The sequence below is a fragment of the Lissotriton helveticus genome, chromosome 4_1 (genome assembly GCF_964261635.1).
Source record: "Lissotriton helveticus chromosome 4_1, aLisHel1.1, whole genome shotgun sequence".
Classification (NCBI taxonomy): Eukaryota; Metazoa; Chordata; class Amphibia; order Caudata; family Salamandridae; genus Lissotriton; species Lissotriton helveticus.
This window is the reverse complement of record NC_136063.1, coordinates 2,044,146,183-2,044,173,804: the sequence shown is the minus strand read 5'-3', so window position 1 is coordinate 2,044,173,804 and position 27,622 is coordinate 2,044,146,183. Positions and strand designations below refer to the sequence as shown.

The 27,622-nt window shown below is 44.6% G+C and overlaps 1 protein-coding gene across 5 annotated transcripts in view; it reads left to right on the top strand.

Annotated features, from left to right (window-relative positions):
• SEPTIN6 (septin 6) overlaps nucleotides 1–27,622 on the top strand; it is a 178,019-nt gene that overhangs the window by 52,348 nt on the left and 98,049 nt on the right. For all 5 annotated transcript variants that reach the window (XM_078688702.1, XM_078688700.1, XM_078688701.1 and 2 more), the window contains exon 2: nucleotides 17,421–17,535. In XM_078688702.1, the coding sequence (XP_078544828.1) occupies nucleotides 17,421–17,535 (115 nt within the window). The remainder of the gene's footprint in view (nucleotides 1–17,420; nucleotides 17,536–27,622) is intronic.

The following is a 27,622-nucleotide window of genomic DNA, read 5'->3' as shown; positions in this document are numbered from 1 at the left end:
ATTCAACCCAGGTCTGTGACTATGGATGAGTTTCTGAAAAGTTTCAGTGCTCCGTCCATCATCTCCTTGTGTTTACTTTCAAAAGCATTTTAAAACACATGATTTGGAAATTGAGAAACTGGATGTCAGTTTGATATCTTTTGGCAAACTTCTTTATGCTCCATCTTCTGCTGTACTTGTGTCAACCTTCTCCTTGTTCAGAGGGTGTGTGGGTCTTGTGGGATATTTCTTAGCTCAGTGGCCTAATGCACCTGATGCAGAGAGAGCCTGACATCAGCCTGTAATGGATTTGGGCACAAGCAGGGCGCACTCAGCAGCTCATCTTTCCAAGGTGCTTAAGGTGAGTACCTTGTGGCAGCAACGATGCTTCGAGAGAGTTCTTCTAAACACTAGATTTTTTAATTGTTCCTTACTCCCCTTTGGGAAATTGTTTACTATAGTTATGTGATTTCGATTAAAGATGACTTCTACTTTCAGATGTTTCTTGTCTTTGTTTCTGTTCAGCGCTCTTGCCCTGTGCTATCATAACAATTGTTTCCCAGTGGACCTTGACATTTCCTTCAAGTACACCGTGAGTGTTTTAGATTTATAAATCCGCAGAGATAAGGGTTGTATAGCTAACGTGTGTGTTCTTGGTGTGTAGTGTGTGAAAACCTGAACTTCAGTTTCTTGCTGAGTTATATATCGTTTGTGGTTTTAAAAATTGTTTTTTGTTAAGACTTGCACATGCCTTCATTCATACGATTTCTACGCCTGCCAGACTTGGGAAACGCTGCAGATCTATTTAAATGCCTGATGCTGGAAGCCTTTGACGTGCTCTACAAAGAATTAAATAAAGTGCTTCACCCTCTTTATCTCCTCCCAGAAGCCGTCCCTCCTCTCAGCTAGAATGAACGAATGCCCCTGGCTCGCGCTGGTGTGTGTCACGGTAGAGGGGCGCGCGGGGGGTGATGGGTAAGAACCAGTGGACAGGGAGGCCGTGGAGACCAGCGCGGGAAAGTGGCGCCGAGCTACAGTGTGATCCAATTAAAAAGGGAGTCAATCCTCGGGCTTGTGACAAACAATGAACGCGCATTAGGAATGCCGAGCAGCGCCAATCGGCGCTCTTTATCTTTGCCTTGGAAGAATCTCATTCTGTGAGTCTGTTTGTTGTCTTGCATTGTGTCAGAGAGGCTTACCTCATCCTGTTGACGGCCTCCGTGAAGCGCCTCACACTTTCAAGTCCTTCCAGAGCTCTCTCCTCAAGGAGCTCCCTTGCACCCTCCCTTATGAGTTGAGACTGCGTCCCTCTTGTACCCAATTTCATCTCCGTGCAGGGCATTCTTACATAACTACCATGGCCTTCTTAAGGATTTCGGGGGCCCTGGCCCAAACGTATTTTGAGGCCCCTGTTCGGAGCAGCTTAGAATTTGAGACAATTTTATCACTTTCATGCTCTTTTTGGCCAAGTCACTAACAGTGCACAGGCACATTTGTCCAAATTCTAAATCTGTTTACATCTAATAATATTCAGGGATAGTGATGTGTGCTTTCAATATTATAATAATACAACAGCAGCACACCAATATTATTGCAATAATCTTTGTAACCCCCCCCCCCCCCTTCCCATTTTTAGGTTTCGCCCTGGCCGTTGCAACTGCGTAGCAGTTGCTCCGCCCAGGGCGAAATCTCATGATCCTACATATGGGGCTTTGGTTCCGCCTCTGTCTCCCATTGGCTAGCTCCATAAATGGAGGCTAGCCATTGGGAGACAGAGGCTGTCAATCACGCTTTCCTGTGAAAACGCGATTCGGGGGCGTTTCCGTGTTTTTTTAAGTCCCGCGCTCTCCTCTTCCCATTGGCTGGAATTTCCCCTTCCAGCCAATGGGAAGGGGAGAGCACGAAAAACACGCCCCCGAATATGCCGTCCGGGACACCCCCGTGCCGTCATTCCCCGGGCCGCGCTGTGATTGGCTGCCGGCCCGGGACCTGACTTGTTGTTAATGCATGCAAAGAGCGTAGCCTCGTACCCTTTCCTGCTAGATTTTGAAATGTCATACATTGTAGAGGCCTGTTTGCATGCACCTCGGCATTCTGCTGCAACGGCTAGTTCACAGCATCCCAAGCCGACCCAACCATCGGACTTCTGAGACCCCCAGGGTAAGGATGAATTCATGCACACCCAAACCTCTGACATAGACGCTGGGCAATATTCGGGCGCTCGTTGCAAAAGATACTTCAGGCGGGATTCACTTTTTGAAGAGACAATCTGTTCACAAACGTCATGGCACATTGGGTTCTCCTTTGCATGGCTACAGCATGAGTTATGTACAGCGGCGGAGAGCACCCCTGAGGCCGACAGCAGCAGCAGCAACGCCACCGTCGGCGAGGCAGTAGGGGGCACTGCTGCTACCTCCATGAGAGCGTCGCTTCCAGGCTCAGGACTGCGCCCGTTGCCTTCGGTACGTGTTCTGAAAGTCCCAGGAAACGCTGTGCTTAGGAGAATCCCGTTTTTGTTGTTTGTGCCTACTGCATTCACCCTGTTTCGAGAAGGTCCCTGCAACGGCTGTGTTCTGAATCTAACCCGCTATGTTTACAGCCTGAGAGCGACGTGGTGGTAATTCTCCGCCCTCCCTGCTCCGCCTCTGAGCTGTACAGCAACCCCCGCCCCAAAAGCCGTGCACTCCGGCCCGCTGGTCGTGGGGAAGTGGGACTGTAGCCGTTCAAAAAAAAAAAAATTGTGAACGCAGCGGAAACATATGGGGTGTGGTAGCTTTTGTTTCAGGGACTTTTGTAGTCATCGCCAGTTTGCCGAGCATTGTATCGAATTCCGTGAGACTTGGCTTAGAAGAAAATCGGAATTGTTTACTTCTAATACCAGAACTGGTCGGTCTGCTGCCACCCTCTTCTTCTCTTCGCTCCGAGTATTTATTTATTTATTTATGCATTTTTATATAGCGCGGACTTTACCCGAAGATGTCAGAGCGCTTCACAATAGGAACAATGATCATACATGAGGAGAAAATTACAAGTGAACAAACTACAAAAGAAAACGTTAAGTTACATGAGGCAAAAGTGACAATAGTGAGCAACCAAAATACAAGAGGTAGCAAACAGTACATTATAGGAGGAAAAAGTGATATGTGTGCAGGTTACAAAAGCGTACAAAGTACAAGTGAGGAATAATACTGCAATAAATGGCAGACACTCCAGCACAAGAACAAATGAAATGTTGTCATTTACAATGCCAATAGCTCTAACCTTTCCAAATGCGAAACCGTTGCATTGTAAATGCTTGTTTAACTGTGAGGCCCAGTTCTGCTCTAAAAGAAACCTTTATAACGGATGTTGCATGGTGTTGAAAAAATAAACCTTTCTGTGTAAAATACATTGCCCTCATTAAAAATAAAGTAAATGAAAACGAAATTTAAAAATCTGTTTAAGAATTATTTAAGGGCATCAGGGCAAGAGAGACTGCAGAGGAGAGCTGGTTCTATCAGGGGGGGCGGGTGGGCTGAACTACTGGGGCCATGGGCCAGGGCCCACTTTGCCCATGCCTTAAAACATCTCTGATAACTACATCCGCAATAAGGAAAGGCGTCCCTCCAAAAAAGTGTATAACACTGTGTGCCCTTCTAAATTCCACGCAGCTCATGGCATGGGGTTTCGTAGCATTGAAATAGCGCTTCATACTCCGAGGTAGAGCTTCAAAGCGCTTTCTTGGACAGGTAGTACGATAAGAGCGTGAAGGTGGGCAAGAGAGAAATGCGTGAGTGGCAGTGCTGCTTTGTTGTGATCTACGTGGGAAGCGTTTTGGTGTTGTGCGTGACTGACCCGAAAGGCACTCTTGTCTCGGGGTGTATCGCTTACGGTGGTCAAGGAGGAGTGAGAGTTGACCGTGCTATATAAAATTGTAATTGTTTGATAGTTTGAACTTGTAATTTATTCTGTAGAGTTGAGTTTCATGGTTTCTATAATACTTAAGGCAGGAGAAAGTGGTGTGTATCTACCTGGATGGTATACCTTAGGTCGCCCAGTTGGGTCATAGAACATTTAAGGACTAAACTGTGTAGGCACCTGCACAGCACCACCCTATCTAGAGTACCATCTGAGTGTCCAAAAGAAGGGGTCGAGACAAGTCATCATTTCAGGCTCAGTCATCTATGTGGCACCAAGTGGAAGACGAGTAAGCTGTCCAGTGAGTCAAATGATGTCAAATGGTGCAGAACGGGAGTCGGTGACGTGAGTAGTATTCTGGCACCCTTTTTAAAGCCAGGGCTACGGCTTACGGTACACTCCACTTCCTTTGTTGCTCTTAAGTTATAAGACCAATGATGGTTGGCAACTCAAGCAGAAACTTCACAATCTTTTGAGATTTAAGTGTCATTTCTTCCGGCTTGACCAAAGGAGGGCGCACTGTAATAATCCCTCCCCACTCCCACGGCCCCCAAGCTCCTGTCATCTTACCACAGGTGGCGGAGCACCACTCAACCGGCCCTAGTCTGATGAAGGCTCAAACTAACCAGACTAGCTTCCTGCACATGAAAGGGCGAGATCTCGGAGACGCTTGCTCTTTCGATTAATTTATTTTATTAGGAGGCACACCCCCCTTTCCTTCTAGAATTTCCTCCTAGACAACATGCACTTTCCTTATTAGTACAAATGATATTGCTTTAAGGGTAGTGGGTATCTTTAAGGTGGCTTTGGCTCAAGATGGCCCATCGCTTCTGCCTGTTGGCTCCCCTCATTTGGCAGATGTCATCCTCTTTGGATTTGGGTTCACCTTCCCAATGTGTCTTATGCTTCCCGTAGACTTCAGTACCCCCGCCCCGCGCCCACCCACCCTCGTCTGCACACTTTCTATGGGATCACCTGCAACAAATATCTGCCTGCACCGTGCTAGATGACTTCTGGTAAGAGAGTTGTGGCTTTGCCAGGGTCCTGCATGTTTACCTCTTTTTGTATTTTATTTTTCTACCTCTTTTGTGGTTCCAAAACTTTGAAAGTCACTGGTAACTCATGAGAGATGAGGGTGCAGATCTGATTGCATCAGTTAGTAAAAGTTGGTGCTGGTAGACTTGGCCATTTTTGTTCACCTTCACATTCCACAAACCAAGCATTCCCCGGCCAATTTACTCCATTACTGCTGGGCAGTCAACTCCCAAAATTTCAGCTCCACAACCGCTGGCCAAACTAACGTAGGTGCACACAGAAAATATAGTTCCATTTGTGTTCCTGAAATTAAAAGAAAAAGGCGCATGTCTCTTGCATTTGCCACCCTTTTTTACTCTATAATGTGTACGCACTGTTTGAACTTCCATCTGTTATAGCCCACTCTCTTTGTGCATGCACTTGATGTCCATGGGTCACCAACATCCATTTCCTTTGGTCTGCATGCGCTATCTAATGGACATTTTAAACATTTTGCTCTTCAGGGTATGGATCTAGCCTATAGACGGAGACAACTACAAATAGCACACGGTTGTACAAAGATCCCAGACAAGAGGCATCCGCGATTGTCTCATAACTGGGGAATGAATGAGTAGTCATTTTCATTCTGCATTTATTGTCCGAGCCTGGGGGCCATAGGAAAGTGGAGAACATAGTTCCAAAAACCTCATGGTGTTTTTTTGAATGTGTTGGGGTGAGCTTTAGAACCAGACTCCTCCTAGTCTGAATAGTAGAGGTGCCTGTTAGTCTCAGTTACACTACATCTAGTAGTGCATGAGCAGTGTTGTCTGGGTCTGCAGCCCATGTCCAGATCCTCCCCTCTGGATGAGTAGCTTCATTTTTCACTCTGATTTTCAAACCGTTCTCTAGCCACTTTTTTTTTTTTTTTTTTTTTTTTTTTGGTCATGCTTCAGCTTTGAGTTATGCAAAACACAAAGCAATCTACTTTCTGTCTGGCAGGTGTGTGCACATTTCTCATTCTTAGTGTACTTTGGATGTGACACCAGGAGGAACGGAATGCAGGTGCGGCCACATGGGAACTATCCAGACTCCAACAAAACAAACTTAAAGATGCAGTGTATGGTTATGGTTTTCATTAGGTCAGAACGCTTCATTCCATGAGCCCTCTGAATTGTAACCGCAAGTTTAAGTCATCAAGTGCCTGCATTTAGTAAAACAAACTATTGCTCATTGTTTTGATGTCATAGCCTTCAGATCTATCTACATCCTTTTGGATGGTCTTTGGCTACTAGAACAGACCTTTGTAAGCATTTAAGCCATCAGTCCTCACATTTTGTTTTGGATTGTTTTCTAAACGTTATTGCATGTGTAGTCAGACGGGCTCCTCATCTGTGAACCTGGCTCTCTCTCTCATCTGCTCAGTTCATGCAACAAATTTTACTTGAGCCAAAGGGCGGATGCGCAGCTCGGCCCTACCCTTCAAGTCCATTTATCTTCCTTTATTGAGTGACGCAACCAATGAGTGCATGTAGCAGGCAGCAGTATCATTGGCCAACTGCAATTGCTCTGGAACCCAAGACTTGAAAGTCAGAGAAGCAATGTTGGTCCCTTGACCTTTCATCGCCTCACTTTCAAAGTTTACTTCTCTGTGGAGATCTGAAGACCTTAATGGCTGTGTTTTCACTCTTTGCTCCGCTTGGAACTTTTATGACTTTTTATACGAGATGGCATCTCTCTGCACACTCTGTAGAACGAGCGGGTCATGGTATCTCTGGCTATCTTGCACTATCATAATTGTTACATTTTTATCTGGCAGTTACATATTCTGGACAGTAAATGTGTCCTCCATGTTGGGTGGGACTAGAGATGAAAGTTCTAGTGATGCCTCTGTGGTTGAGGCAGAGGTCATGGAATGAGCTTGTCAGCGTTTCGGCTCACTTCCCAACCCTCTTCATGCCTCCTCCTCAACATGGTAGAGCTGTGAGGATTATTTGGACATCCAGTGTATATTCTGTGTTTGGGACTCTGAGGCACTGATTATCTGTAGCGTCTGCATGAGGAATGGGCAATGCAGATCAAAGTCTACGTTGCACTGACCATGCTGTAGTCCACGTGTCTCCCAACTGCATGTTTACAGAAGTGCTGTCTGGTGGATATTTGTGAGATTTCAAAATTTCTGGAAGTTGTGCCTGATGTGTGTGAGCATGCTTGTGGCTACACCTTCCTGCACTGGGTGGACTACTCTACCACCAGGAGGTTACCGGCCAGAAAGCACTGCCATTCTTTCAGTACACCATACAGGACTTTAGAGTGTCTACAGCTCTTGTTTTGATGTATTCCCTCTTCGGATCAGACCTCATAAAGGACAACCAGAACTAAGTAACAATACCTTTTTTATGTTTTTGATTTGTATGTTGTCATTTCAAGCTTGTTCTGAATCATTGGAGGGAAAAGCACTCTGGTTATAAACGTAGCCAAAACGCGCTCTGCAGTCTTGGAGTTGTACACCATTGGCCTTTTTTGGAAAAATTCTTTGGATATAGTGGAAATGGCATTATAATAAATTGATTAGTTCATTCAGGAGTGCCTTGTAGAAAATTCACTTCGCCTCCCCTCCCAAAGGAGTACTATATTGAACGGAAAAAGACACTGCTGCACCAAACCGCTTGTAGATGACCTCTTGCACCACTTTACATCTCTGTACCTATATGGACGCACCTGTGTACTAGAGCCAAAGCGGTCCGTGGCTGAGGCACTGCATGATCCAGTGGAACAGAGTAGACAAGGCCTTGACGGGAATGTGCTACTTCTGATGCCTTTGAACGAAGTGCACCTCCCTTGAGGCTCAGGACGGACAAAAAAAAGGACCCGAGCGAGACATTGTTGTGGGATGAGGATGGCACGCAGTGATGGGGGTAGGCCAGACGTGCTGTCCTTATAGGTCTGTTGGAAAACAGTGGAAATGGTGAGAAGCTCGCAAGATCTGCGGTGCTGCGTGGGCTGGTGCAAGCTCTGTCTAGGTCTTGATGCTTCTTCACCTGTTTAAGGGTGTAGTGCACCTGGTGATGTCTCCAGTCTACCCAGCTCTGGTCGAGAGGGAGGTGATGTACCTGTGTAGGCTGTCTTTGTAGGACCAACCTTCACTTCATCATCTCTCGGTCTTTAGCCCCGCCTTGCTGAATTCTCCCTAATTTACCCTACAGTGAGACAGTAGGAGGGAAGCTCGCTAATGGCCGCATTGAGCAGCCAGTTACAATACCACTCACCCTCCTGCGGGGAGTAGCATCAGCTGTGCAGAATTTTACAGATGTGTGCTGCAATGGCTGTAGGTTTAATGGGGTGCACCAAAGTGCTTTGTTTGGTTCTCGCCACTTGAGTTTGAAGGTGTGGGCTAATTCTTATAGGTTTCTGCCGTGTCATAATTGAGCAGGTGTATCAGACGTTGCTGAGATTTACTGCATGTTGGACAGAACCTTCTCACCAGTCTCTCTGCTCCCAAGGACATCTGTGTTAATATATTTTAAAAAATGCAGTTCTACTTGGGCATTACAATATTTCTCTTTTTTCTAGATTGTTGACCACTCCTATTTTTCCTTTTTATTTTACTTCGTGTTTTATTCATACACACTTTGTGATTTTGTGCCGGTCAGGAATGTCTACCCTATATCATGTTAATCCTGTATATGTGCCACCCAAGGTTCCCACTGTGGTGGCACTCTCATAACATGTAGCAAACCCATGAATGGCTGATGTTTAGAAGTCTCCTCGCCCCACCCCTGTAGAACGGCTGCAGGTCGCAGAATTTCGTGAAAAGGTGTGAAACTTAAAATGTTAACATTTCAAGCGACCAAACATTATTTATCTTTAGGCGAATAGCCTAATCGCATAACTTTGCAAGGTGGAACTGCCTCACAAGATGCACCGCGGATCCGTTCCTTCCTTGGGGTTGTTTTACGCCTCCATGGCATGTTTCACCAAGGCCTAGAGGAGTTTAACTGTGTACTTGAAAGGCCGCCAAGTCTCCGACATTGCCAAAAGGTCACTGTGCCTTGGGCCTTGCAGCCCGTGACGTGGATCAGTGCTGTGCTTACAGTGCCCCGCCCTTTTTAATTGGCCTTGGCCAGGGGTTATTACATCTTTGTTAGCGAGTCACTAGTGGACGCAGCCCCAAGGCCTGAAGAGACCTCTCACAGCTACAGCAAGAGGGGGGCGTTTCACGAGCACCCTCTTGACCGGGCGCGTGCCCCGGGCCTGCACGTGCAGCGACCTCGGCCTGGCAGCGCGAGGACAAACAGAGGCGGAGCGCGCCGGGCTGCTGTTCAGTTGGCCTCTAACAACACGGCCTCTGTTGCACCTTTAATTAATGCACTGGTATCGATCGCTCTGTCAGAAGAAGACAATAGTGGTCAGACTCGCAGCGCCGAGGTGGTGGTTTGTTCTGAAAGATGATGAAGGCGGCCATTGAAGCACCCTGGCCTGGGATGGACTGGCCGCTGTGAGATCCTTGTGGGATATAAGGGGCGGAGGTGGGAGGGGTGATTGATGGTTCCACAGCACCATCGCGCACCCTCAGTGCCTCGTGCATCCTCAGTGTCTGGCTCACTGCGCTCCCTCTGTTGCATCTCTGTCTCCTACAAGCTACGACAGGCTTCGGCGCGTGGCCATCGCACGTGTTATTAATTTTTTGTGGGCAGTGTGCTGGAACAGTGTAGTCCATGCCTACCCTAGCTTTCAACTAAAGCGAGAAAGAACAACATTGCATTTAAAGCGAGCTACCAAGCAAGGCAGCAGAAACACCCTTCACTTGCATTGCAACTTTGAACGTGCTGTATCAAGCACCCTATAAAAAATGTTCCTGCCTTAAGACACGTCTCTGTCAGGCGATTCCCATCATCCGCTCCTAAATTTCAGGCACACACTTTGATTCTGGGATCTGTAGTTTTAGTGCCACCCTTGGGTTCGTTTACCGAGCATGTTAGAGTTTGACGAATTTACGGAATGTCTATTAGAGCCGGGGCACACCGGGTATTAATGCATAGAACGACGGAGTCTATCGACCCAGACGACTCTCCCAGGACAGCTCTGCCGAGGGACCTTGCCACGTGGAGATATTCCCTCCAACTCCTGCCGGCTGAAGGTGGAGCTCTTGCCACCTGTTTCTGGCCTTTTTGCCGCCGGCCACGACAGGTGTATAATCTTTTAAGTGCGCTCTTAAGAAACCAAATCCTTTGGGTTTTAGAAAGCGCCCTCTAGACACCTGACTTGTATGCGCTTTAAACCTGGGCAGCTTAGGTTAGTCCTCGGTGGGCCGGTCGCTTGAGGCCCAGTCACGACTTCATCATCAGAAGGAGATGAGACAAAGGCATAATAATCTAACCCAGAGAACATTGATGAAAGAGCCATGGCAGCAGCATTGCTTGTTTTCAGGAACTTGCTGTTACTTGATTATCTCAATTTGACTTAGTGCCACCTAGACCATTCTAATTTCCAGGTCGTTTTTGAAAGAACTGCTTGTGATTTTTTTTTTTTTTGATTTTTTTTGATTTTTTTTATAATTCTGCTATGAAAAGTTTACGCAAACAAATGATGGACGGACTGCTGAATAAATCATGCATTCAAACCCAATCAAGAGATCAGTGTTTAATCCATCATTCTTTTGCTCACCATGCCACCCCAGTTTAGACCTAGCCATATGCTACTCAATCTTGACCCTGTGCCTCATGGGAACCGTCCAGACCGAACTGCCAAGCCAGTTCCTCCCTGGACCGGTAACCAGCATCCTGGGACCGGTTTAAAAGCAGCGCTCCCCTTCGGTGAGAACAGTGAAGCAATTTTGAATGGTGAGCTTCAAATAGGCAGTCCATAAGGCTGAGAATGCATGCTTTTCCTTATCCTGCAAAAGTACTCCTAAAGGAGGAAGTAGGTGAATACTTAAGGCGGCCGAGGGCATGGCCAGCTGCAGGCTTAATTATTTGTATTTATTTTTTGATTTTATATTGCGTCGACATAGCCCCGGGGCTTCAGAGCGCTTTACAAGAAACCACATCATCACAGGAATATATTGGAGATACGTCAAAGGAAAAGAGAAAAACAGACATTTTAGATTGTGTGGGAGATCATACATTTAGCCCCAGTGACTTGCAAAGAGAAGAGTCTTAAGTTTCTTTTTCAGGTCAGTATGACATGAAGTCATACAGGGATCAGAGGAAGGGGGTTCCAGATTCTTCTGGCACTTCTTGAGAATGATTGACTCATGGATCGCTCTCATTTGAAGGCGGGAGGCTCCAGGAGAAGGGATTGTGCGTTTCTTGAAACCCTTTTAGCATTCCCGCCAGTGTGGATGCTTCTTGAGGGCTTATCCGCTCGCCGTCTGCAGTGGGTGGGATGAATCCGCTGGTGACCACCGAGTAGAACAAACGCTTGCTGAAAAACTGTTTTGTCAAGTTGAACTTTCAGTCCAAGTCTGAGAGCATAGGGGCGACATGGGAAGGAATACACAATCCGATGTTGACATGGAAATGCTAGAAATTTGGAGGCTCACTGGTTGCCTTAGTGGGTCACAAACTGGGAGATCACAATGTTGAACACACAGAAAATAAATTGACAACACTGGAGGTGTGCCCCCTTGCACAACTGCCGGAAGAACTGGATTCCAAGTATTCTTAATCCAACAACGCTGACCGGCCCAGCATAGAGCATCAAATGTTCCATGTTGAAGACACTTAAGTGAGACTCGAGAGCGATGAAATAAGGTGGAGTGAAATTCTTGGGCTACCTAGGAAGTGGGATGCATGAGATATTGCATATGATCTGGACGAAAAATTACCCTGCGGGAGTCAATTCTGTTGTAGTGTTGGTCTTAATCGTTTCCATAAATAATTCGAAGTAAATAATATTCATAGGTTGTGGGGTCCTACTTGGAGTGTGCCTTTCATATCGAAAATGTTTCCACATATCTTTTGGTCTTTCATATTGCAGATTCTTTCTTGTGGAAGTCTGTGTAAGACTCATAACATTTCAGTCTACACCCCTCCCCCCCCCCCCCCCATCCTGCCTTACCAAGAACTCCCTGGTCCACTCACCTCAAATCAAGACTCATTTCTCTTGCCCAGACTGTTCTTTTTGTTTTCTTGTAATCTGCTGTAAGGAGTGAACCACTTCACACGCCTCTCCATCTTCCTGGGGAGCCGCATCAATACTACTTCTCTCCTCCCTTCTTTTCTGGAAATGTCCCTCCACTGCGGCTTATGTCTTTGTATGTTCTACTGAATTATTATTTTGAAATGCCCCAACATATTGCCCTGGTGTGTCCAAGATAGGTCAAAAAGGGACTGATCTGTGCCAATTTTTCAGGATAACCACTTACTGTGTAATAGTTTTCCATGAGAGCGTCAATCAATTGGATGCCCTTTACCTACATTGTGCATCCCTATCTTAATCGCTTTTCTAAATCCTCTTTGCATTTCTTTTCTTGAGTTGTTCTTCATTTCCCGTCCATTCGTCATTTCGTCAATTGTCTCTGTAGACCGACAACTGCAATATGCTTTTAGTTTTACCTCCAATCCTCTTTCCATATTGTTTCCGTTTAACCGTTGGTCTTTCAGTTATTAACTTTTAGAAGTTTACTTTATCAGCTGGAATTCCCCAGCTTCTGCTCCAAACCTAGTTGCTCTTTGCACTCATTTGATACAATTTGCTCTTGCTAGGATCATTCGATGGACTGCTATCCTGGGTTATCTCACACTAGTGTTTTGATGACACAGTGCTGATGGCTGGGAGTTGAATGCCCCCTGCAAACATACGTTTCTGAATTGCAAGTTGCATCTATGTAATGCAGCTCAGCCTTTCCTTCTTTTGAGGTCCATAGTTTGAGCACAGTTACATTGGTAAATAATAACACTTGTTAAAGAAGGAGTTTACCCTAAAGCAAACCTTAACCGTTGCCCTTACATGAACCCTATATTAAAACAAGTACACTGCTCCACTCTAAAATAATGGTAACCCGGACCTTGAACTAAAGTTAATAAAATGTAGTTCTTAATGCTGGCCCCAACCTTTAATCCTAACTGTGAAAAATAGTTGCATGCTAACCCTAAGTTCAATTATATAACTTAACATAAAAACAAGTAATTTTTTGTTCTAACCGAGTGGGAACCCTACATTAAATTACAAACCCTGACGGTAAATTAAACAGCTTTCCATTATGAGCTCCGGCCGGCAATGCCAGGAAACACAGGATTTTTCCCTACCATCTGCAAGCAGATACTGCTGCAGATTTTCCTACTGATCTTCAGGAGAAACACTGGTTTGTTCCCCCCACGGTTGCAAGCTGAGATAGCTGCAGACCCTTTAACCAAGCAATCAGGAGAGCTTACTTTAGCCCTCAATTCCCATTCCCAGGGCGGATCTTTCCCCGTTTTCCTATCAAGTGCTCTTCCCAGTCCTGATGAAGACCCCACTGCAGGAATAACATTCTGTCCTGCCCTGAGGGGTAGAAACGTCGACAACACTTGAACGCAAACTCTTGTGGCACTGTATATAAACAACTTCTGGTCCATCTGAGTTATGTGTAACACTGGGAACATTTGATCATTCACAGGCGGAAACGTCTACACTAAACCATGTTGATGTATATATGTCACGAATACCTTTCCTTGTCCCCTACCCACACGTGACCACTCAGTACCCATTCCCTCCCTTCTTTCCTACCACACAAAGAGCACTGTATGATACTGCACAATTGCCGCAATGAGCAACTCCATTGCCTCTATGTGTAAAATGCTTTGAATATAATTGCATCAGATACTTTATACTGCTATAAATACAACTGAAGTGGATACATGCCTGTGTTGTTTTTACTACTATTATTTATTTTTCACAAAAGAATTGCTTACTGCCGTGACCACACTGTTTGATACAGTAAAATAAACAAATGCATAACCTTATTCTAATTCAAGCTGTAACTGTAAGTTAAATGCATGCTAACCTTAACCCTCAATTGAATTCAATAAAAAAAAATCTAACACAAAATGTAATATTAAATGAATACTAACCTATGCTCTGGATTAAATACACATACACCCTTTTTATTTAAGGTAAAGCTTGACAATTTCCCTAAATTAAACATTTTAAAGTTAAATATTGTGACTAAGCATAGTCCTGAATAAAATTGACTATTATTATTTTAAATGAAATGAACAGGTAAATGTATTCCTATTCCAATGCTAGTCATAAGCACAACTTTGAATGAATACTAGGTTTAATCTATAATTAAACGGAAGTAAACTAAGAGTAGTAGCTCACCGTCTGACAATGGAAAAAGGCTAAAACATGGACATATGCTCTTTGAAATAGCAAAAGGAGACCTTCTGTAATGGTGCCCTCTGCAGTCTGAAGATTTGCATATTTCACTCGTGTTTCCTGCTCTCGGAAACACATAACCTATAGTCAGGACATGTATGTGGGTATTTGTGTGGATTACGAGAGTCAAATAGAATTTTTATTAAGTATTGCCAAGACCAGTACCCCACATATTTGTGAGAAGGGGGGCCTTGGAGATGAAGAGATCTGGAGCAGCCACATAAGTTGAGGTAAATTAATCCATGCCGCCTCACCCTCACAACACATTCAAACCCACGAGAGTACGTCAGCAGCCCTCTAGGCTTAGCTTCAACACATACAAAGCGACCATCCACACACTCCGTCCTCTCACTCAACCAAGCGCCCCACAAAAAGTTAGAAACCTGTGCAGTAATTTCCCCCGGCTATAAACTGCCTAGAAGACTCCAGAAGGGTTGTGTGAAGAGTCCACCCTCTCCCCTAGGGCGCGCACTGCAGAGACTTCACCTTCAGTGAGGATTTGGACAACAGGACATCTTTCCTTCCACTACAAAGCCAACACACAACGCCACGTACACTAGACTAGGCGAAGTCTGTCCATCTGTCCACAGACACCCCTATGGAATGCTTTGTGGCAAACCCACGACAGAGGACGTACGTACATCAGCATCTATGAGCACTTAGGGGTCAAGTAATTGACGGGCGTGGACTCTTACAGCAGCTAGTGACTTAATTTATGACCCAAGTTAGAAGGTGGCGATGAAAGGGCATGGAAGGCGGAGGTTGATTAGTGCGAGGGCGCAGATGGCCGATCAATATTGGAACCCTTCGGGCTTCTGTCGCACCAAAAATAAGCACGTGTGACCCTCAATTAGCTGACCCCTGAACGATTTTTTGTGATGCATCCGTGTCACATCAATTCAGGCTCACAGGGGCTATTTTTAATAAACTCATCGAAAGTAGAGGTGTGCCATAGACCCATAGTGGTGCTTCAGGTCACACATGTACTGCATTGACATTTAAATAGCGCTGCGGACACTTTGGAACACTTTGTAGCCCAGTTAGCATGCTGCATTGCTTGGTTGAAAGTTAGTGAGTTGTGTGTCTCACCACCGCCTCACAGGTGGCCTCTCTGAACTGCGCCCACGTTACTGTTTGTGCCAAAGCATTTTGTTAACGCCACATTGCACAGGTCGGGTGTGAACGTTTTTCTGTTATTTTAAAGCTTTCTTATTTTGAAACCAATTTGGGGAAAAGCGCCAGTTGGTAGTTCACATAAATTAATACTTTGCTTCAGTGATACTCTGCGGTTTAGTCTGCTTTGAAAATCTCCCAATATATTTACTTTATAAAAAATCTAAAGAATTGCTCACGGCAACTTCCTTTCCTAAAAACATAATTGTCTTAACTTTTGAAAACCCAGTGTCCATGACGCTGTTGTCACATGATTTGTAAAAACAAAAACTCCCACTGCACTAGATCATGCCAGTTTCGAACTTTTGGAGACACTGGTTACTGAAAACATTAGTGATTTTGATGACGCCAGTCACTGTCCCTTTCAGGAAAACCACACATTGTAATGCATTCCCAAATTGGTGCTAGTCTTTCACTGACCTACTTAGTTGTGTAAATTTTTTATTTTCTCCAGCCGCAGCGTTTTTTTAGGTCCCACTTTTTGTCTTGTGTGTGCTTTGCAAAGTTTCCCTGTATAAGTTCGCCTCTGCCCAGTCAAGGTTTTTTTTGTTCCTTGCAATATAATGTTCACTGCAATGTCAAATTGTTTAAAAGTTAAGTTAATAGTGACCGACGTATGCAGAATTTATCTCTGCAATTTTACCCTTTATAACATACTTTGTTGCAAGTATCACAATTTTCACCGAAATGTGGGGAAAACATTCAAGCAGGTAACTTTGAGGTTGCAGAACCTTCAAATGAAAATTCTCCAAAAGGGCTGCCACATAGAGGGCAACCAATAACTCTCCTTTATTGCGCATTCCACCTTTTCATGGCCTATGTTTCTGTGCATAATCTCCTGCATTGCTTGGCCCTCCCCATGTATCAATTGTTCCCCTTGTTTTATTGCTGACATGTCGCTCGCTAATTTTGGTACTGTACTGTTTGTTGTATATAGCTCTGACCTTTATCCTACAGTAGTCCATTCCCTAACCCCATCCTTGTATTTTGCCTATGTCTATGCTGTACACAACGTGTTTATCCCTGTAAAGCGCTCTGATACCCTAACGGGGTCATGTTTGCGCTATATAAAACCTCAAATAAAATAAATAAAGGTTGCTAGGAAAAACAGTGCTCCCAGAGAGGCACCAGGAGGATGTTGTGGTACGGATGCTGTGGTCCTGTTAGAAGCCTGAGCAGTGCAGAACTATTAGTGCCTTAATGGATAATCTCAGGCTATTGCTCGAATGATAAAACGATAATCTTGACCGGTAGACCAGGCCAGCTCCATACAAAGCTTTATGCGCACAGCAGAGCACTTTAAACCGGCCACGCATTCTAATAGGAAGCCAATGTAAAGCTCTTGGATGGTTCATAGGGGGAGCCAGAAGAGTTTGCATTCCAAACAGGCTGCCGTATTCTGTACCACCGGTCATCTTGACAGAAGTGCCTCATTTGCAGCCACCAGTAACGCATTGCTCTAGTTTAAATGACTAGTTATAAGAGCTTGGGTTATAGTTCTCTTTGAGTTGGGTAACAGAGGACTATCCTCTTTTAGAACACAACATGGATGTAACTGCGCTTCTGCTCCTCTCAACAGTGTTCAGTCCTTGCCTACAAATCTCAGATTTTTCGTATGATGAATTGCAGCTATAGATTTTGTGCTTCAAGGCGAGTCATCTTCCTTCCACAGTGAGCCACTTTGTCCGTATGCTGTACTCTTGATGGTCCTGTATGCTGATTTAAACATTTGTCTGTCAGTGGTTAGTGTTTCCGAAAGGTAGACAGGCAGGAAATCAAACCATGCAACACAGAACCTTCGGTGGTTTCCCTTTAGGTGCAAATATTCAAATTTTGCTCAATAGCACAAAGGCGTATTTTCTCGCACGCAGGGACTCTAGACATGACCCCCTTATTTGGGTGTTTATTTCGTTTAAGGATGGGGTCTCTGGCCAGTAGGAATAAGCTACTGGTACTGGCTTGCAGTGTTTTACCTGCTCTGTGTCCATTTGTTTCAGGGTGAAGGTTGCCGCAATGTCCCCCTCGCCGGGCACGTAGGATTTGACAGCATGCCGGACCAGCTGGTGAACAAATCAGTGAGCCATGGCTTTTGTTTCAACATCCTGTGCGTGGGTGAGTATTTCTATACGAGGAAATTCTCTCACCGAGTGTGTTTGCTAAACAGACTATTGATTATGTTGGTAAGTAGGTCAATAGACTGCTCTTCTGACCCAGCTTACTGCTGTACCATCAGTCAATGCAGTGCTGCACGCAAGGACAACTCGCGCAAATACTTGAAGTGTGTTGTGTAATCGGATATATGCATGTTTTCTTTAAATGTGTATTGAAAGGATGCTGTGAAGGACCACAGAGTGTGGCTCCATCCTAGTGCAGAAATTATTGAGATAAATCTCATACAGAAGATAACATCCCTTGGGAATGGATGAACTTTTGTTGCTTTTGGAAGTACAGCGTTAGTGTGAGAATTTTTGGGGGTTTCTATTTAGAGGGCAGGTAGGATGGGTCTCAAAGGCACTTCACCTTGTAGGCAGGATCCTGCTACATATGTGCAGTGCTCATGTTTCATGAAAGATGGAGACTATTTAGAAAGATGTTCAGTGGTGAAGCACCAGTGGTCAGTCTGACTATCTTGGCGTATGGTCTTCTTGGCCAGGATTCCTAGACTTGAATTATCGTTATCTTTGCAGCAATGCTCGTGAAATTTGCTGATAGTCACCTGCAGAAAATGTTTGGTGTATTTCTATCATTAAATTGAATTGAAAAATGCAGTCATTTGCTGATACATGACCGTAGTACCTCTGGCCTGTTCATGCCCCATTGGCAAACCTAGAGACTTGGATTGGGAGGCTTAAAGATATTTTGCAATAGTAGTTATTTTAGCCACCGCTGAAGGACCCCTAATCACCTTAATGATTGCCTGCTGTCGTGCAGAAGGGTATTTTCCTCAAAGTTTTCTGCTGTGATAGCAGTTTTCTGTGAAGTATTTAGCCTGTTTCCCGGTGTGATAATCATATATATTTTTTTTTTACTTGACAAACTCAAAATGCATTTATTGCTTGGAGCAATTTATATTTACTTTTATCGGTTTGGAGGTGGGGCAAAGTTGATTTAGGATGCTTAAAATGAAATTACATGTATTTAGGCCATGGTAATTGCCATTTGCTCTACCTTGAAATGAGCCCTTCCTGGGAAACTGATTTAAGTACTTGCTTTAAAGAATGTTTGTAGACTAAAGAAATCAAATTGGCTTTAAAGTGATTTAACCTATGAATGATGATTGAGAGTTAAGACTAAAGGAGACACGCATTAAATTTGCGTTGTGATCGTCTCATCTTAATTGAGTTTCCACTCGTTTTACGTGTTCTCTTCCACATCACCAAGCTGTGCTTTGTTCCTGGTTCATCAGAGGGTAAAGTGTCACACAAGTGACAGGAGAGTGGAGTCCTAAGGCGGTTGAAGCTTCCGGTTAGGAAATGTTTTATACCTCTCTAGTTGTAATTAAAATCCAAGGACCTTTTTTAATCCAAGGACAGCTTTTGGTAGATGAGAGTACAGCACCTTTTAAGAATAAATCAAATCATGTAAAATTGAGGGATCTGTAGAGTAAATGTTGAAAGATATTAGAAGTTGCAAATCAATGAGACCTAAGTTTAGGGTCCAGTCAATTTTTCTCTGGGTAAATATCGATCTTCTGTGAAAGCAATAATCCGTAATTTTGAATGCCACATACCAAAACGAAGGACATCCTAGTAACGCAAAGCGGCATTCCCCCAATAAAGCCCCTCATTATGAGTGGTTACTTTTCGGAGGAAATGCCACATTCAGCAACGCTGCAGCCAGTACTCCTGGTAATACTGGATAGTGATATTCTCTAGCAGTATTATCTGGGGATTATGACATGATTGTTTTTAGGCCCTTATAGAATGGGCCAGTGTGCAGAAATGAGTGCCACCATATTACTGCATCTGAACCCGTAGTTCTTGGCTGTTTTCAGAGCACAAATTATTAAAAATTGTTGGTCTGGATGATATGTCCCCATAAAACGAGTGTCACGGCATGCACTATTACCCTTGGATTCAAAAGAACTTTTTGCAGAAACTCCTGTTGCCACCTAAAACAGTAATAAAAGGTATTTTTGGCTTCCCTCTTCCTGTTTCCCTCTGGAGAGTGAGTAGTCACACTGGCTTGCCAAATGTGGTCCACAGTCCACTTTTATTTTCAGTAATTCTGCTCTCTCGTGCTTTCCTTGCCTCCATACCTATAGCCTGACTTTTCCACCTTCGGTGCAGGTGTAGTGAAGTAGAGTAAGCCTCACTGCAAAACTATCCCAGGAGTGAGCAGGCCTGAACTGACCCTGGGGCTGGAAGTGGGCCTGGGCACAAGAAGGGGTAGTGTAGACCAATTAAGCTAGACACTAGATAAGTAGCAGGAGCAAGAATCACATGATAAGATTTGAAGCCTTTGTCATGCAGAATGTGGAAAGAATAAGGAATTCGAGTCTCAATGGAAACACCAAAAACAAAAGTGCTTCTTCCAGGTGCCCAAGTAAATCTAGAAAGGCAATGTTGGTGATCTTTAAAGGATTCAAGATATTGTGAAGTTTTGGAGACATACAAGCACACACTTCACTATTCACTAAGGGAAGGCAACACCTCGTCCTCATTTATTTGCTCTATACTGTCTGTGGATATTTGTGTATGTTAGAAAGACACTTATATGTGGATATTAAGAATGCATAACTCATAACTCTGTCAGTAAAATATGATCAGCTCAACTCTCAGTATCAATGATTTAATTATGATAATCCATTTCAGTGGCACATACAGATCTGACGTCAGTACAGATGCAAAGTTTTATAATCTCACTACATTGCCATTCTGCAGTCGTTCGACTTGATCACCTCCCACCTCCACTTTACAAAGCACATGCATGTAGAACAATTTACTATTTAAATGATTCTTTCAACTCTCTCAAACCAAAAGTCAGAATCACCCTGGACAAGTGATTCAGGTTTAATATCTAACTGTTCATGGAGAGCTGTTGTACCTCAATTCGAGCGTGTGGCTAATGGATTACTCCACTTCTGCTCTCACCTAAGTTTCTAAATTGAACTGTAACTTATCTGTATCTTCTTGTCTTTATGCTCCACCTGCCTAGAACCCACAGCAAGGATAAATCACAATTCAGTACCAGGGAATCAAACCTTTTTGGCAATATCCCATAAGTACTCTGTAACACGACTACAGACAGTAAAATCCAAATGATCGTCAAGGTAGAGCACTCAAACTGATAGAGTAGGATTGATATCTATCAATATTTAATTTTCGACTCTGTTTTTTATTTCATTAATCTTTCATGAATTATGGAAGTAAAGCTGCCAGCAACACGTTTTGCACAGGCTCCAATATGTCCAGAAGCTTTCTGAAGGTCTTGAAAAACACCTTACTGTTTATTTGGGGCATATGTACATAACAAGCGGTCACAGAAATGTCTACTCGTTTTTTATCCCTTTCAAATTCCACTGCCTTGGGCAGTCACAACGTCTGCGTTCCTTGAATTCTTTTTTGATATGATCTTCTTGAAAGCCCTCCTCAGAAAAACAACTGCAAAACACTGTGAAAGTAAACGAGCCACCACCTGGTTGGTCACGGTGATATCAAGGAACGAAATTGCCTCCAGTCTATGCAACAGCCCATGACTCGGACGACATTGCACCTACAAATTTCTTTAAGTGAGTGCAAACATAGTGTCTCCGCTCATAACCTTTTGGTCACATTTCTCTTCTTCACCAGCCCTGGTACTTTAAAAGGCCTTCAAAAAAATAAAATCTGGGACAAGACCTGGAATCCACTGTAGAAGTTGTGTCTGATCTAATACCACTAGACTAACTTTCAGCTTTTGACTGTGTACTCTGTTTAATTCTGCTTCTTCACCATCTTCAAGTCCTGCTCCCTCAAACTGATTTGTCTTGCTGTAAGCCATGTCTGTCCCATTCCCACCCAGTCTCCAATCCATCTCCCTCCCCGCCTGGGTGTGATCATGGCTACCGGTTAAGCCAGAGAACAAGCTCCCCATATCCGAATTCTTCTAATACAAAGCTACTGAACACCAAACAGGCCAATAACCACTACCATTAATGCCTGACTCTGCCTTCTTTTGAACATAGGAAGAGTAGTCTGGTACAAAGCGAGCATAATATTCGCAGAGACCTAAAAAAGACATTAGAGCATCTTTGTGCTAGCGAACATCAAGTGTGTAAATTGCTGTGATCTTGTCATTCATTTGTGAAAGCAGTGCACCTTGCACTAGGACACCACTTTTATCTGCCATGTGATCCCACCCAGAAAGCAGGAAACGTAAAAATGGCTGCTGAGAGAAATGACATTAAGATGCCACCTCTGCAGGCAGCAAGAAACACAAGACCTTCCAATATGTCAGTCTGATGGGACGGCTGCACAGCTGAAGCGTATTGACAGGCGGTTACTTTGACTGGCTTTAAGGTGTTGTCCGAAGACTTATGCCTATAGCTCAACTGCGAATAGTTGAAAGTAAGCTTAGTCGCACAGATGCAGCCGTATTGAAACTTCTGAAGGGAACACCTGAGGTTTGACACTGCTCAGACATCTGCTGTCCGCTAGAGAAAATCCAATCACTTATTTTTTAACACATAGTTTGCATTACAATCCAGTATGTCGATGAATTCGAAATATAAATAAGTTACATCATTAAAATGGTTCTCAATTGAATAATAAAACAGACAATCCCTTTAAAATTCCTTCATTTGACAACTTGTGTACAAGAAAGCAGACTTAATTTATTAGGTTGCTTTAAAAAATACTCTGCGAGTGCACCACATAGAAAATAAGAAACCTGCTACCGAATATGCTATGGGGTGGCTAGTGTGGCGTTTCAGTATCCTGAAAGCCTCAGAACAGCGCCTGGTACCTAGGTTTCTGCATATCTGGACCAGCCACCGTTTTCTCGCTTTGCATTACAATCTCCCCGTTATAATGGTAGTTTGCATGTTATTCAACAGTTTGCTATCTGTAAGTGTTTCTCTTATTTCACTCGGTTTGTTTTTACTTACCTTTTGCTTACAAAAGATTGTCTACCTCCTTTTGTTCTTTGACGAGAAGAAGGTCCAAGATTTGACGGAATGGGATTTGTTGTAGTTTATCTCGCCACTGCTGCTTCATGATGTAGAAGTTCAGAATTTCCTTGTGTGGTGCACTTTTCATGAACTTTCGCTCCATTCAGAGGCACCATCACCACATTTACAGAAGCATAGACGAGTTGTACTGTGATCAGAGGACATGCAATGAATGTGGCCCCATTTTAGTTATTTTGGGATCACATGTTGCACGTGACATACGTTCACAAGTTGTGCTTTTCAGCTGCTCGGATTTTGTTTTAATAGCTCGTGTACTGCTGTACTTTTGTTTAATCGTACCTTAAGAACGCGAGTACATTCTTTAGAGGAGATTGTGTGGCGCGATCTGGCATTGGAAGGTCCGCATTCACGTACCATTGTCATCCTCATCACAGGAGCACACTTGTCAGGTTGCCTACCTGTGACCTTTCTTCACATGAAGGGATTCGTGTGCAGCGAGAGTAGCATCAGGGGTATGTCTGTTCTTGTCTTTTTTTACTCTCTACATTTTTCAGTGTCCTCCCAGACCTTTTCCGACCAGTGACTTATTTCTTCTCTGCAATCTCTCGCAGTAACCGTGTTTGATGGGTGTCACTCCTTGGTACAAACCCCGAGGCCTGAAAGAAGGTTTGTGGCTGCGCTAAGCTGTTGGTTTTTACATTATCCCAGTTCCACATTGGGAAAGCGCAGACCCTGGGAGAGAAGGACTAGTCCGCTACCATCGAGACCAACAAGATGATTTTTTTTTATTCCAAAGAGCTACTTTCATCCTACTCTGGTCAGCTCCGAACTGTTGAACATTAAGATGCACTACAGATGACGAGGGTCTTAAAGTGATGCGGTACACACCCAAAAATCGAGCAATGTACAATTTAGCCTGACAGCGCATAAGATTTTGTACAGAGCATACCTCGCCCTTTCCCTACTATGTAGAATTTACCTTGACCGATCAGGCGACTGCCCGATATCTGCATAGCGATGCCACCTTAACAATGTATTACTCATTGTGTGGTTGTGGCGAGATGTAGGGGCATGCTGGAGGTCTGTGGTCGAAGCACTGGGGTAGCGGTGGGCCTTATAGTTGCGCAACATTAAACGATTGCCTGTTGGGTCTGCAGCCAGTCCTGGGAAATATATACATATTCCGATTTTATATTTGTTTCTCTATCCATATCATTAGCAAAGAGGTGCATAATGATTCATTGCCTTGTCCAGTGGGCCCGTCACCTCAATCATAGAAGAAAGGTGTGGGAGAGAAGGTGCTGATGAAGCATGTGCAAATGGATGCCAGTTTGGGAGAAGACCTGAAAGACAGGTGTGACATGTGTTAGGATTGATTGAGGCTTAGCAGGACAGAGTCGTACAACACCCTAGGTCTGGTGGAAGGGAACAGCAGAGTGATTTGTACAATAGGTGACTAAAATATTATTTTAATACTGTAGTACTGGCTGAAATTGCTTTTGATGATCGGTGTGAAGGTTTGTCTCCTGTAAACTGAATTCCCTGCTCTCTCGAAGACCCTGACGTGCTGATTTGTGTTTTTTTTGTGTGTTTTGACAATCCATAAAAAATGCATTAAAAAAAACATTAAGTCCCGCCCCCAGCCCCCTTCTCTGCGATGGGCCTCAACCTGAAACTGAAAACATATCGATTTTAAATCGTGAGGATGCTTTTCTGGTACATGAAAAATGGCAGATACTGGAGGGAAATATGGTCCTAATGTCCATGAACAACACTTTAACTATATTCTCCTTGAATAAAGAGCAGTAGATGTCTGAATGTTTATCGGTGCACTTCTGATCCCCACATCTTTCTGACGTGGTCTTCCACCCTGACCGTTAGTCAGCAAAGGTTTAAGCACTCCATGGTTTCATTCAGAATATTTGGACAGCAGGTCCGGACCGCCCCCACAGCAATCTCCTGAAAATGAAACTTTGCTTATCATTGTTCCTGATTTTTTTTTTTTTTAGGGGGGGGGGGGGGGTGGGTTCTGCTTCAGCTCCAGTAAGCAATATTTCTATACATTATTTCATGCTGGAAAAGCTTGCATACTGTACATGTTTTTCCCGTCTTGGATCTGAATGTGGCTGACCTAATCTCACCAGACCGGCTCATAGTCCATGGAAAGGTATTTGAAATGTTGGGTTACACTCCATGAAACTAATGGCTTAAACACTAGCCCATTTTGGCAGTTGTTTTAAATCCATCTTCGCTCTGCCCTTTTCCTGTGGGAATTGTGGTCTATTAAAAAATGTTTTTATACAATTTGAATGTATTGCTTTTGATTTAATTGCACCCACATGCACTGCCGTTATTCTCAAAAAGTAGAACATTCCGTACAAAGTATGCTGAAATATCAAATGGCGTATTTTGTTATATAAAGTCGGTCAATGAAATTTGTAATAATTTCAAACCTATTTGTGCTGGTGCCGTAACATTCATGCACATAATTGTTCCTAATGGGCCTAATACAGTTTCGCTCAAATTGTGTTTATTGAGTTTTGTAGCAAGAAGGGTAAAATAGCTGAAGAAATAAGGTGTTGCATAGAAAAAATAATTAATAAGCAGACACACTGCCACAACAGCGCATGCAAGCAACATTGACATTTCTATTTGAAAGGCGGGGCGAGTAGGGAAAACCTAGGAGAAGCAAGGTCCAGCCCACCAAGGAGCTATGTCAGGGCTTGGGCGTCTTTCAAGCGCTATGGTCACCAAACAGGGGGCACCTGTGTGAGGAGGGGTGGGATAAACCTGGGAGAAGAGAAAGGAGAAGGGGGCTAGAGGGAAGGAGAGGGAACCAGTGGTCCCCATCGAGGTCTTCGCGGCCTTATATCGTATATGATACCGGGGGGGTGAGGGCATTGTTTGCAAAACAGTGGTGTTCTGGGGCTGCTCAGTCGACGCCGTAAAGAAGGGCAGGGCACTCCGTGTCTAATTATTTAAAAGATGGCAAGCCTGTAACCTAGGGGGCTGGAAACATGAGTATTCCAGGCGAGAGAGGTAGTGGAGAACGGATGACCAGAGCTGCTGGAATTTCTTGTGTGTGGGTGAGCGTGTGCATCATCTGCTCCAGTGCAATGGTGTGCCAGAGCTGTGTGAACCAGGAGGCCGTCAACGGGGAGCGTCAGGATTGCGCTGTAAGCTACTTAGCTGCACATGTCGTGCTGCACCAGGTACCAGTCTATGTGGGTCATCGCGGTAAGGGATATGGGGTGAACCGCTAAGATAACTGTGTGATAGTCATCGGGTATTGGATATCCCAGAGTGCCCTTGATGCTCAAGATCTCCTTCCAGAAGATCTTCAGGGTAGGACATGCCCACCATATGTGATGGAAGTCACCTTGTGGGGCCTGCAGTGCCAGCAGTAGGCAGGAACCGCTGGACGCATGCCATGTAGATGGGTGCCGGTATAAAACCATTTAAACATGACCTTGTAGGGTGCCTCCTGTTGGGGAAAGCTTCTGTGTAGGATGTCTTGCCAAAGCTACTCCCACTGTTTCTGGGTGATAACGGGTGCGTCATCCATGGACCACTTCCATTGATCTGAATGGTTGGGGAGAAGATGCGATTGTTGCAGGACTGCATACATTTTAGATACCAATCCCTGGGAGCCCGTATAATTGGGACCAATTTGTTCAAAGAGCATGAGGGGGCGAGTAGCAGCTTCCGCATTGGGTGGATGGATAGCCCAGTGTCTAAGCTGGAAGTTTTGGTGACAAGCAATTTCAGACAGATGGAAGTCCTGCTTGCATTGCTCAAAGGGCTTGATGGTTGGGCCTTGAAAGAGATCATGTAGAAGCCTACCTTCACCTGCGACCACTCTGGGAAGGACGAGCGGGAGCGAAGTCGGGGTCACGTTGTATGGGGGTGTTTGGTGACGGGAATGTGGTCAGTTCATGTTTTGTAGCCAGTTTGTCCTAGATCTCCAGGCAAATCCCACAATGGTCTGCAAGCCACCGCTCTATCCATGTGTACCTAGTACTTTTCACTCTCCCGCACTATCCATTCAGAGATGAAGCGTAGGTGTGCCGGCCAGTAATAGTTCAAAAGGTTGTGGCATGCCAGCCCTCCACAGTTGCGGGGAAGCATTAGAAGTGCTGCAGATAGAGAGGGTGCTTTCCCCTCCAGTTAAAAAAGAGGTAGACCGGCAAGCTGGTGAGTCTTTGTTGGGGATGCTCGTGCAGAGCGATTTGGAATTGGTAGAGAAGCCTGGGAAGAATATTTATCTTTTCATTATTGAGGTGACCTAACCAGCAAATATGAAGCGGCCTCCACCGATGGAGGTCTTCACAAATTGCCTTCCGAAGAGAGTCTGTGATGGTGAGACCCCAATACTGAATGGAGTGCGATGTCCAGGGAAAGGGTAAGAGCGCCTGGAGATGCAGGAGGAGTTGCGGTAGAAGAGTGTGGTTGAGCGCCTGCGACTTTGCTAAGTTGATCCTGTATCCAGAGATACGCTCATAAGTTTGCAAGATCTGGATGACCACTAGGAGGGAGGTATCCTGCTCTGTAATGCCAGGAGGAGGTCATCTGCGAATAGCAGGATCGTATGTTCCTGACCAGCGAAGGGAATGCCCCTGATGTCAACCAAGAGTCTGAGTTTGATAACCAAGGGGACAACGGGCAGCCCTGGTGGTTTCCTCGGAATAACCGGAAGGAGTTAGTGGTCATGTCATTAATATGAATGGAGGTAGTAGGTGCTGAGTGGGAGGCCATAATCATACTGATCATGACAGCCCTGTTTTCAGCAGCACTGCCCTCGGAAGGCCCAGCTCACCCGGTCGAAGGCATTTTCTGCATCCAAGGAAAGGAGGAGAGCAGGGATGGAATAGCACTGCGCATTTTCGACCAGATGAGCCAAGTGGAGAAGATGGTCAGGGCCTTGTCTGTCCTTTATAAACCCCACTTGGTCTGCCTCTATTAACAGAGAGAGAAGGTTCTCCAAACGGTTAGCCAGAATCTGCGTAGAGCTTCACGTCAGTGTTTAGGAGGGCAATCAGGCGATAAGAGAAATATAGGGTATGGTCCTTTTTTGATTTGGGTATCAGA